This window comes from Alosa sapidissima, chromosome 8, assembly GCF_018492685.1.
Source record: "Alosa sapidissima isolate fAloSap1 chromosome 8, fAloSap1.pri, whole genome shotgun sequence".
NCBI classification, from domain to species: Eukaryota; Metazoa; Chordata; class Actinopteri; order Clupeiformes; family Clupeidae; genus Alosa; species Alosa sapidissima.
The window spans coordinates 6,505,481-6,518,531 of record NC_055964.1 but is presented as its reverse complement, the minus strand read 5'-3'; the positions used below and the strand labels follow the sequence as shown (position 1 = coordinate 6,518,531).

The window sequence follows — 13,051 nt, the reverse complement described above, 5'->3', positions numbered from 1 at the left end:
TAATAGTGATGTGAGAAAAGCACCAAAGCGACTGAGAAAAACTGTAAGCAAAGATGCATCCGTTTTACTGTAAAGTATGTATTCAGCAGCTAACTTAATTGACAAAACCTGATTGATGGAGAGCAAGGCTAGACATGAAACATTACTGTACCTCATGAATGACTCATTTTTGTTGTGTCCAATGTTTCCACTCTCAAACACTAATAGTAGCTGTCCTAAAGGTTGAGATTGAAAACACTCAGCATGCATATTGATAGATAGATAGATAGATAGATAGATAGATAGATACTTGATTGATTCCTAAGGGGAAATTCAAGGTCTCAGTAGCATACATCACACACAACATGCACTTACAGCAGAAAAAGTAATATAAGTATATAAATATAGAAAAGCACCATAAAGACAGAAGAAGATGAAAAAAAATACTAAGATAGTAAAATACTAAATATACTAAATAAAACTAATATATCCACATAGTGTGCTTAAGGATGATCAAGCATGAGGCGCTTGCAGTGATAGGGCAGGGACTGAGCCTGTAGTTCTGTATGCATGGTAAGGTGCTCTATGAGAGTGAGTGTCATGGTAATAGTGTAAAAAAGTAAGTCCAACAGTGCAACAGTGCAAGAATAAAGTCTAAAGACCAGCATGAAATAAATATGGAGAATAATGTAGACAAAGTAATATAAACAACTATATCAGTGCAAGAATAGGTTGAAGTAATAGGGTTACAGCCATTGGTCAAGTATTAAGTATTAAGTACATATGTAGATAATGAAGAAATATTGACAGAATGGGATAAATAACATACAAAGATTACTGTTTCACAATGCACCAATTCTAGAACAGTACTGTGTTACCATGAAATTAAACCAAAATGCCTTGGCATTTGTATGATGTGAATGATAACATTCATTGTTTGTGCATTTTTTCCTCATTTACATTCTTCAGCCAAAATTAGCAAATGCTCAAATGTCATGTAATCATTCACATCATACCATACCATCACATTTTATTGGCGTTATGGATGTTACAAAAAACATAATTTTCCATGGAATTGCCCATAATATGTATACATCTTATGATGCATAAATATTGTACATCTTTATAATATAATATTTTAAAAGAAATGTAAGTTCTAAGTTCTATCATTTAGGCCTATTCTATTACTTCTATTACTGATGTCTAAGTATTTTGCTGTGGTGTTGTTTCAGTATTGGTATCGGAATACTTAGGTATGGTATCATATCAAAGTCATAATTTTGGTATTGTGACAACACTGCATTAGATAATAAACAATGACACATGACTATGCTTAAGGCCAGACCATGACTTCCTACTTCACCTGAGAGAGACCACCATGGATCTCAAACTGCAAAGCTTCATCCTAGAGTGTACTGTCAGAGCCTGACAGCTCCATAGAGCAATTCAACTACTGAGTATGTCGGCAGTAATTCCTCCACAATACAATACACAGAAGTTATTGCACCAGCAGTTTGTTTTTGTAGAGTTTCCATAGTTACAAGATGACTGTGGTTTGACTCTGCACAGTAATTGGCATCACATTCTTTTACAGAATATAGGACACCCTGAACATTGTTATTACATGAATTGGAGGCAATTAGTAATTCTTGCCTCCATACTAGTTATGTCATGCTACAAGATTTTACCACCACTGGTTCAGGTTGACTGTGGAGTGACATAACCTCCATATGTATACATCTCAACCCCATGTTATCCTGTTGTTGTCATGCCTGAAAATGCTCGTAAAACAGTAGAACAAATATATATACAGCCATTACTTTACACCCACAATGCTTTATGAAGATTAATGTGCATATACAGACAGCAATTGGATATTGGAAGTGTGTGGTAGCACACAGAGTTCAATTCATGTTTATAAGAGAGAAGGGACCATACATGGAGGCTAAGTGGGTTGGGTGAAAGAGGGCCTAAAGCTTTCTTGGTTGCAGCCGTTACACTCTTGACAACACAACCTCTGAGGGGAGTGGTGGGGGGGTGTTTTTCCATGACATGGAACAGATGCTCCCCCACTCAGAGACGTCTTCTTTCTTTCACACACACACACACACACACACAATTTCAAGTACGAAGACAGGCAACATGCTCATACATGAAGGTGCTATGAAGAGGATCCTCTTCAGGCAATTCCACAGTGGAACACAGTGAAGAGACCGGGAAACAATCCCCTGACACTGGGCGCTACCACTCTCTTTTTTAATTGTGCCCCCCTCTTTAATATCCACACAACTCTTATACAATAACACAGAGCATACTGTTCACAGAGCATTACTAAACATGACTGCTATCCCTTCCGATATAGTTTGATTCCAAAATGCTGTGTCCTCCATTTTAATGGAGGTTTTCAAAATTATTTTGTTTTCATGCAATATATGTGGAACTGCAACTGGGTTGTTGTTACCTGATTTATCTTTACCCAATTAAAACAACTTATTGATATTCTTAAAAATAAAGTTATTGAGTTTTGGAACCAAACTCTTCCATTTTCATTGTGTCATGTGAAAGGCATTTTTAGATGCACTCACTAAAGTGAAAGAATGCCAAGTAAGCATTGTGTGAGTGCTGCTGTGTGATTTCACTCTTGAGCAGTTTGACTTGGGTGGAGCTGTATTGTGAGGATGACTGCTTGTACTGTACTCCTCTGCCAGACAGCAGCAGCACTCTCAGACAGATAATCCACCTGGACTGGTCGGTTTTGTGTCAAGACAATGCATCGGGAGAAACTTATAGGGGCAACACTGACAAGAGATATCCGTCAGACCCTGGGGGACACCCACAAATGGAGTTGTTGTCTGCATCTGCATATTGTGTGTGCGCATGCACATGTGTGTTTGTGTGTGTGCATGCACGTGTGTGTGTGTGTGTGGTTGTGTCTGTGTGTGTGCGCGCATGCACATGTGTGTTTGTGTGTGTGCATGCATGTGGGTGCGTGCGTGCACGTGTCTGTGTGTGTGTGTGTGTAAAGAGAGAGAGAAAGTGAGTGTGAAAGGGTGTGGATGTCTGAAAGTCTGTTGTTAGAATTTCAAACTTTATTGAGTATACAGGTTAATCCAGGACAATTACATGTGAAAGGACAAGTAAACTCTGAAGCGCACTGCACTTCATATCAACAATGCACCATTCAGTACGAGTTGATGCCATCACCTACTTATATACCCTCTTATGAAAAGAAACAATGTGGATGATGATGGCTTGTAAACATAACCCCTGGTAAAGCATGCACTCCAGCCTCCTCTCTCTCAAACACAGTGATGGAGCTTGGCATCAAGAAAGCATTGCCACCACAAGATCAAACCCTTGACAACCACAGAGGCTGTCTTAGAAAATAGAAAAACACTTCAGGTCCAGCCCTCTGCAAAATCACTGGTGTATGGGATTACAGTAGCCAGAAAAGTCACTTGGATGGAGAGCTCCTCAAAGGAATCTCAAGTAACATTTTGATGAAGATCTCTGGTGACAAATTGGCCAGTGGAGAGGGACAGGAAGAGCGCCTCAATGGGACGCCAAGCCTTCTCTTCTTACACAGGCCATCAGGTCGCTATTTTACTTTATGATTAATTAGGGCATTTTGTGGTAAGCGTTACTTAACTGGCTTCTTACGTTACAGCAACGGGACAAATGGCGGGATTAAGGGAGACCGACGCGCTGAAGGCCCGGAGGAGGGAGCACGGGAACACGAGCAGGCTACGTGGGTGTGGGAGTCCCTGTCTTTAAACTTCACAGGTGTAGCGTAATTAAGTAATTTACTCATCAAGGTAGACGTGGCAGACTCCCTCTGGAAGAACCCTCTCTGTACTGGATTCATTTAAAACTATATTCTTCCCTCTTCTGAAATGTATGCCTTTAAACGTATTACATGTATCGTATAATAACAAAAGGCATCAGATGGTTAAGGTAAAATTGTGTTTTGCAGATACAGCGGTGCAATTATCATATTCAGTACATAACTAAATGAGATAGTGAGGTAATTCATTGATTTTAAACCTGGTGTTCATCGTTTTCTATATCTAAATTACAAATGCGTTGGCCTTCAAGCGCTAAGGACTCAAATTAAGTTATACCGACTCATGGGAATAACAGACCATTAACTTATCCATAGGCTCACAAACAGCATACCTTAGGCCTACTCCTTTTTCACGGCTCAGCTGTAACATTTCTTACCAAATAGCGTAAAAACGTCATCTCCGCCGTTTAACACCAACAATGTTATGTTGTTTTTAATCTTCTTGGTGTCCTGTTTTGGTGTTCAAGATATACTCCATAAAATGTTCCATTTTAAAGGTAGACAGATTTTTACAAATCACAAGAAAGCAGCAACTTGTAGACTCTCTACATGAACAGATCGTAGCAGACAGTATTTCAGCAATTAAAAGTGGCGCTGAGGTTAAAATGTTTTACATGACATCTTTTCAAGTTGTATGGTTGCATTAAATAATATGTTGGGCCAAGTAAACACAATGATGCTAATGAAAAATGTTCGAAAATGAATTATTTATTAACATTAGTAGGCCTATATAAATTAAAAGTGAATTATTCATAGTCATACTTGGGACAAGAGGTCACGCATAAGAAGGCTAAACACATTTATGAAATAACAGGTTTACAAAATGTTTTACCCAAATTGTTTATGAAAGGGAATTGTTTTACATCAAGTGAAATTCAATTAAGTAAACATTTCAGCTCCCAAATCGTTTAAGAAAGGATGTTTATTAGTCAAACAATGTGGAGTACATACCCAAACATTTTTGCGTTGGTTTAGCCAAAGCCTAGCAAACAAGTGGTTAGACAATAAATCCAAGCGTACTTCTCTTGTTCCCTTAAATGGAGAGGGAATTGTCACAGACAGCAGGGCAGTTGATTTTTCTCAATTGTAAACCATTACGCATGTACTAATTATTACACACACACACACACACACACAGAAAGAGGGGGGGGGGGGGGGGGGGGGGTCATTATATAGCCTAAATAAATAAGTTACTTCAAGCAGAACTTCGAATATTCATAGTTTAGGCTACTCCGAAAATAAATATAAAATATGGTTCAATAATACATATGGTTCATGGAGCATGTATCAGTAGGCTATACAAAGATGTTATACAAACCAAGACTGACATGCGTGGGCAGGTTTTCTGTCTTAAATGTGAAGGCCTACCTTTGATGAGCTGAAATAACAGCCAACGCAAAGGCAAATATCATAAATACATTTGGGCCTGAAAATAGAAATGCTGACATCACATCAAAAAATAAAAAATAAACCGCGCAAAACAAGGTAACAACTTGACTTATACAGATAGGCGAACACGTTCACGTAGTTGGCCTATTCTAGCTAAAGATTGACTCACAGATAAAATATAAAATAACCTGGAATCATTGGAATTCCGTGCGCATTTCACTGAAATATATCCGGATTAAATTAAAATCCACCGGTGAACCTGTTGGTCTATAGCCTATACAGAGCAGCACAAGAAGCCTATCATGGGACCACTGATGAGCACTTTAGTCTCCCTGTCAAACTATTGCAGAGGTCAGCCGGCAGCAGTCTGCGGGGTCATTACGGAGGGATAAAGACGTTCCCGCTCGCCCCCGTTCTCCTGATCTTCTCAGCCTCAGCCAAGCATTGCAGTCTGGCGCCGCGGCCTCTTCTCCTCCACAACATTAGGTGTAGTATTACTGTTTGTTGTGGCCTGTGTACACTAATAGGCCGTTGGAAGTCCGAGCTTGTGTAAACCTCGGCCAACATCCACCTTGTCCTGCTGGTGCACTCAAGCGTGGGGATGTGGACACTAATTCGACGTCCTGCAGACAGGACAGGGCCATGGATGTTTGGGGTGTGTGGCACAAGAATGTGTGCATTATCGATAGAAATGAGTAAGTCAATGAGGATGGCACATCAGATCTAAGACTTTCAACAGCAAGCCTAAAAGTATGCTACATCAAGGGCTAAGTAAGCCTCATTAACTGTCATTAATAATTTCGATTGGATTATTTTTGGGAGGCTAACAAATCTTCATAAGCGTCATTTCCCTTTCCCCCTGCCATTTTCCATGTTTAATTTGAAATAGTTTGTGCTATTATCATTAAGCTGGATAATAGGCTAGGCTTATTCTAATGCAGATGTAGGCCAACAATCTTACAAGAATGATTTTAAAGTAGTTTGTTACAGAAATAAAACTAACAAACATGAAGTTCACGGTTTGTGAAACCTTCCCATTCCTGTCTCATTCTCAAAGAGGCATTTCTTTTTGAGTTGGTCATTCTTCAAATCCAGTTACTGGACTATTAATATTAGACATTCGCACACTTTCAAACAACCTGTTTACCCAACTGGATTTAATTTCAAATATTCCGATATATATATATATATATCGTATAAATATTTGTGCATGCATTCAGAGACAATTCAGAAGCTAGCCTCACCAATAGAAACGGTTTCTAGATTAAAATGTCCTTTACGTCAAGATGTGCATAGATTAAAGCAATTAAAGAAATTCTTAATGTTAGTTTTCCTAATGACAGTGTCTAAGGTATCCTATATTTAAATATCTATTTCAAATATAAGGTATATTAAGGTATCCCATATTTCAAGTTTATTCCATAGGCTACTCATATTCCAACAGATTGCAAAAACTTCGTTGGCTAAATGATGACCACTATAATATTACTGTTGTTGAGTCTTTGAAGCACAGAAAAGGGAGTGGTCTCGGGCGTGATAAGAGCTTGCTTCACGCCATGCGTTTGACTAGGGGTGGTGAAGGTTCGAGGAAGCACATAGGGAGACGCGCCTGGCAGAGAGCCGCTGGCACGCAACTGAAATTTATCCCACTACATGAGGAAAGACATCAACAAGACATCTCGGTTACGGGGCTGGAATAAATACGATTGGATTTTTTTATTTACTGAAGTGTCTTGAGTTTGCGTAAATCTGATTTGGAGACGTCGCTGGCAGTCCTCAACAAGTGATGCTTCCCTGCCCGGTGACTTCAACGCCGTTCTCGGTGAAGGATATATTAAAGCTGGAGCAACAGCAGAACTATGTTTTTAATCAGCAAGCGACCTTGCCGGAACTAGATGTCCCTCCGATGCAGTCTCTCCAGTGTATGCACAACGCGCTCAGCCGAAGTCTGGATTTACTGTACAGCCCGGACAAGCCAAACTTCACCGCCGGTGAACAGCCGAGATGCGGAATGAACTCAGATGATGACATGCTCCGAGGCTGTGGTTCCCCGACGGAGGATGAGGCTGATCTAACTGAAGACTCAGGTGAGCTTTCTAACCTTCCAAACAGGTATTGGGTCTTACAAGAAGGCTAGTATGTTATGCATTCAATGTGCCTGGAGAGCATATATTTATCTGCCTGATATTACCCCAGTCCTAACCTATTCCATTAATTAAAACTGACAATCCATACCAGACATCACAACACTAAAGGCATAAAGCTTCCTCAAGTTGCGTCGTTGAAGCTTGTTTATTTTAGAGGACTATCAACGTGGCGTTATTCAAATGACCCCTCTACAACACCCCCCTTACAGTAAAACTATTAATAATTTACAGATATCATGGCAACACCACGTCAAGTCAAGCCAGGAAATTAAACATGTGTCGTAGCCTACAATTTTGGCGGTTAACCAGGACAGCAAGAATATGCTTTCGGAGTAAATTGTTGCTTATTGTTGCCTCAGTTTGCTTGGTCGGTTTCAAGAAAACAGATATACACACATGAAATGCACTTAATAGGCCTAATTCTCTGTATTTTTCTAAAACGTTTGGACTTTCTTTTTCACAGGCGGAAACGACATTTTGAATGGCAAAATCAGGAGCGATGACGGCAGGCCGAAACAGAGGCTGCGTCGGAAGCCGCGCGTGCTGTTCTCCCAGGCGCAGGTGTTGGAGCTCGAACGGCGCTTCAACCAGCAGCGCTACCTCTCTGCGCCAGAAAGAGATCACCTGGCTACCCTGTTGAAGCTCACTTCTACCCAAGTAAAAATCTGGTTCCAGAACAGACGGTACAAGTGCAAAAGACAAAGGCAAGACAAAACACTGGAGTTGGCCGGCCACCCGTTACCTCCTAGAAGAGTTGCAGTGCCAGTATTAGTGCGAGATGGAAAGCCCTGTCTTGGCGCTACGCATGCGACACCATACAATGTTACAATGGGCTCATATACGTACAACACTTACTACAGTGGTTACGGCAACAATCCGTACAGTTGCAATTACGCAGGTGTGTCGCCTTTGGTGAATACTGCGCAAAATCCTATTGCTGATCTGAGCCTGGCAATGAGTAATACAGAAGGGCCCATCAGCCAGCAAGGACCCTTTCAAAGCTCTCTCCCGGGTATCAGGGCATGGTGAGAGCTGCGCAACATAAACACCATATCAATATCATGAAGAACAAATTATTGCAAAGCTCCGCAATGGACATAAATGTTAGGTTTGCAGTGAAACACTGTACCATCCTGACCCGAACCCCGACCTTATGAATAGACTATGCCTATCAATTTTGATTCATAACGTATTATTGTTTTGTTAATTATTACATTTGTATTTCCAGCCATTTAGACTGACACGTACGGGCCTGGCCTTCCTTCACCTGCCCCGATCGATCAGATATGATTTATTTGTAGGCAATTTGTTATTTTAAATACATTCCGAACAAACAAAATGTCAACTGATATTGTCAACTGAAATATAAATATTTCTTTTTTCATTTTTCTTTTGATAAACATTTAAAAAAATGTCCGTCTTAATAAACGGTATACTACAAAGCATTATTTTCGTAATAAAATGTGAAAAATGTGGGAAAGGATGTGCGTAATATGTTTTATCAATGTTCTACATTTTGCTAAGAACACATTCATTTTATGGTTATGTTCGTACAGATATTCTGCAGAGAGTCTAAATATGGTCATTCTATAACAAAACACAGACGATACAGCCTAGCCTATACATACCTTCCCCGCTTTTTAAATCTTAATGGAAATCAAATGGGGTGTTAATGATTGTTCCATGGACCAAACAAGCTAAACAATGGCTGTGACTGACTCAATCAGATTTAGATAAGATGCCAGATCCTGTCTCATCCTGGACCGCTGAGTAGGGTAAATAAAGCAGCAGACAGCGCGTCTCTACTCTGCAGCGTGTCTTTCAGTCGAACAAGAGCCCTCAGCTCATCTCCCCCAGTTTAGGGGTAGGCCAGATAGACAACCTACTTCTACAACACAGAAGTACAACTGGCTGACTAAGTAAACTAAGTATTATCATTATTATAAACGATAATACCATTAGGATTTAACAGCGTCTGTATGATTATTATTATTGTGATTATTATTAATGTATAACTTGTTTTTATTAATACAGTATTATAGTCTATAAAATAGTCTTTGTTTTGCTTACTTTATTGATCCTATATTTACAGAGTTTTCATTTAAGAAAGGCCTCCAAATATCTGAAATACATCACATATAACAGAATGCATTATGATCCATCACACAAGTTAGTCAGGAAGAAATACTAGGTCCTACTACATTATATTTTATTTTTTACGCACTACATCTCTGAGTGACATTACACACTTTACATACAACAAAACACCAGAGTGACACAATGTTAAATAAACCCTCCCTGCATGTGAAATCAACAGCATCTCACTTGACCACTGCAGTAGACGGCAGAAACTATTGAATATTCATTGAATGTGTTTAATGACCATTATAGTCCATTAAGCTACTGACCACAAGAGATGATTATCAAGCATTCCTGTCATTTGATGGAGGTGATATGTCTGCAAACTCTACTCTTGACATAGCGAAAGCCCTATAAGATAAGGGACAAGAAAGATGGGAGGGTTGCAAAGATAACTGAAGGAATATTAGGCTCATAGCAATGTTTTAGGAGGGAGATAAAGCAAGGCTCTCTAACTGGGAGCTGCACTTAGCTGCAGACAGTGTGGAGTCCTGGGCCACTTGAGCAGATCAGATAAGCTGAGTGAGTGTCGGAAGCTAGACTTCTTGCGGCAACACTCGACGTGTGCCACAAGGCGACACCGGAGGAAGAGATGATATCAGCCAGGCACTTACCTATCAGAGATGAGCCAAGCTTAAGGAAGCTGCTTAATCAGTCAGTGTGTGTGTGTGTGTGTGTGTGTGTGGCTGTGAATGGTGAGGTGTGTTGTTAAAAAGTTATTTCCAATCTTGGTGTGTGTGTGTGTGTGTGTGTTCATGAAAGTGTATGCATATTTGTAAATGTGCATGGTGTATTCTTTATAGTTACATTGTTCATGCCAAATAGTGAATTAAAATGTTGAATATAAAACACTGTTCAGAATTTAAAAACGTTGGTTTATGCTAAATATACCAGTCCAAGACATAAGAATCTGTTTATGCTAAATATACTAGTCCAAGACATAAGTATCTGTTTATGCTAAATATCCCAGTCCAAGACATAAGTATCTTTCGAGATGATCTATTTATCAAATCTGCAATTTGATTAACAACAAACAACACAGAGTGAACACAAGAATTGTACACCGCAGATAGATAGATAGATAGATAGATAGATAGATAGATAGATAGGTAAGATAAGTATAGACATAAAACATATATATACATATATATATATATATATATATATATATAAGTATAAACATATAACAAAACTCCACTGTACAATAGAGACAGTAGAAGATAAGAAAAACTAACAAAACTAAATACTAAATATACTATATAAATTAAATAAAAAAATCCACAGTGTGCTTGAGGGTGATCAAGCATGAGACGCTTGCAGTGACAGGGCCGGGACTGGCCTGTAGTTCTGTGTGCATGGTGAGGTGCTCAAGAGAGTGAGTGTCATGGTGAAGGTGCAAAAAGTAGTCCAACATTAGTCCAACAGTGCAACAGTGCAAGAATAAGGTCTAGAGACCAGCATAAATAATATGGACAAATAGGAGAGTAAAGTATAATGTAGACAAGGAATAGAAAAAAAAAACTATGCCAGTGCAAGAACAAATATACTTTTCTTTTCAATTGTATGAAATATGAGTTACAAAGTCCTCTTTTGAACGGACAGAAAAAACACCTACAGCAATTTAGCCATGATTACAGCTTCTTCCGTGCTACCTACTCACATGCACTCCTCAAAGAGGTCCCTGTCACAGCTGAAATGTGTGAGTCAATAGCCTCAGGTATGCAAAGCAAAAACCTTGATCACCCCCCTCAATTGCAATATAGTTATCCCTGCAGATTCCAAAATGTTTGATGATGTGTCTCTGCAGTTAGTTGAAGTTTCACTAAACATACAAGTAAAAAAATGTAAAGTAGGAAGATTAAGAATGATGAGGAAGGATACTTCTGTTAGGACACAATATTTTTTGTGATATTCACTCATCCTTATTGTTTGTCAATGTTAAAAATGTTGTCTAGATAGTGATTTGATGAATGAAAGTTATCTCAACAAGAGTCCAAACCTGTCTGCCAAGACTTGTGAGGGTTGAGATTTTAAAAGAGCTGAACTACTGGCATGATGTCAACAGCAGTGTCTTATGCAAAGATAATAAGTTTTTCAACGCTGTGGCAAAAACTGCAACTGCCTTGCTTGCTATGTCTGTTTAAAGCAGGCTGTTAAGCACTGTTGTCTGTACTTGCATTAGCTGGAGATTGGTTTAGGACATCTCTATGTGAAATAAAGCAAAACCTTCCCCCAACAAAGCTTACATCTACACATCCGTCCACACTTATAGCACATCACTCAACTGTCGGCCATCTTATAAACAACCTCTTGTCTCCTGGCAACAACAATCTTAAACTCGGTTGAGTAAAAGGAAAACTTGTAGCCTTTTTTAACGACTTCAATTACAATGATGTATTGTCTGCACTATTTTATTTACCCAGCATTCTTGTGTTTATGGTATTTTACGAGTTGTGTAAGATTGCGGTCTTACAAACTGTTAGCAGGAAAGGGGCTTTGCCAGAGTTTTAAATCATACGCCACCAGTTTAAACCAGTCTACTGACTGTGTATTTAAAAATGGACATAGGTTAGAGGGTAGAGTGGGTACTCTAGTAAGTACTCTCACAGTAAGTTGTTCTTTTCTAAGCAGGAAGGAAAAACATTTATCAGCTGGATTAGGAGTGATGTAGATCAACTCTGATTATGAATATGACATTTGGTTACAACAACAAAAAAATCATACAAATCCTAATTTTTGATGTAAAGTTGGTAGCAGCTGAGAATGCAATTAAACTCAGAGGATAAGGTTTTAAAAAGTCCAAACAAAGCAGCAGTTAGGTGTATTTCAGTGATGTATGATATTTAGAAGTTGCTTTCAGACTCTCCGCCTTCTGTGTTTGATCGCAATCACGCATCAGGAAAAAATGTTGCGTTTTGTATCCACTAAGACTACTAAGAATAAAGAAATGCACGAAACACACCATGGGCTATTTATCCAAGGTTTAAGCCAGTTTGAAAGGCGATGTTTGTACTGTCAGTCACCCTGTCAACCTCCAGTCTGAGAGCGCAGCAACATTTCTGCCCTAACCAGTTTGATTGAACACCAAACTGTCAAACACTCACTTACCTGCACAGGGCAGCTTGCCTGAAGCCTGCTGCGTGCTATCAGATCGGACCCGAAGGCCTAGAAAAGAGGAGAGGATTTTAACAAAGGGAGACCAAAACAAATGATCAATGTCAATTGAGACCAAAAACAGGCAGAGGCCTGACAGATACAATACTCATATTCCAAGCAGGACTGTACTCAAAAGTGCATACAGCATACTGTATAACATGCTGTTTTAGCTATGTGAGTATCACATGAATGGATAGGACAAAATGAAAAAAGCTGCCCATCCAGCCAGTGAGGTCCAGTCACTAATATGCAAATGAAATTATTGTCCACTGGCCCCCTCTGCTGGTTAACAACATTAACTTCAACCCAGTTCTGTGGAGATTAAAACATACCAAACAACCAATCAAATAGAATTGTCAAATGAGGGCATACAGTCAGACGTAGGTTAAACACATTG

General features: G+C 39.3%; 1 protein-coding gene across 1 annotated transcript; it reads left to right on the top strand.

The window, feature by feature from the left end:
- Positions 1-6,711: 6,711 nt before the first annotated feature.
- nkx2.7 (NK2 transcription factor related 7) lies at positions 6,712-8,711 on the top strand. Its single transcript, XM_042100718.1, has 2 exons — positions 6,712-7,300; positions 7,818-8,711. Exons 1-2 carry the CDS (start codon positions 6,999-7,001, stop codon positions 8,386-8,388), a joined length of 873 nt encoding a protein of 290 aa, XP_041956652.1. The 5' UTR covers positions 6,712-6,998; the 3' UTR covers positions 8,389-8,711.
- Positions 8,712-13,051: the final 4,340 nt, after the last annotated feature.

Bases quoted from the DNA above. Each gene is read 5' to 3' on its own strand.
- nkx2.7 (XM_042100718.1), top strand. From the start codon at position 6,999: ATGCTTCCCTGCCCGGTGACTTCAACGCCGTTCTCGGTGAAGGATATA. The intron at 7,301-7,817 runs TGAGCTTTCTAA...GACTTTCTTTTT, and splicing joins GATCTAACTGAAGACTCAGG to CACAGGCGGAAACGACATTT.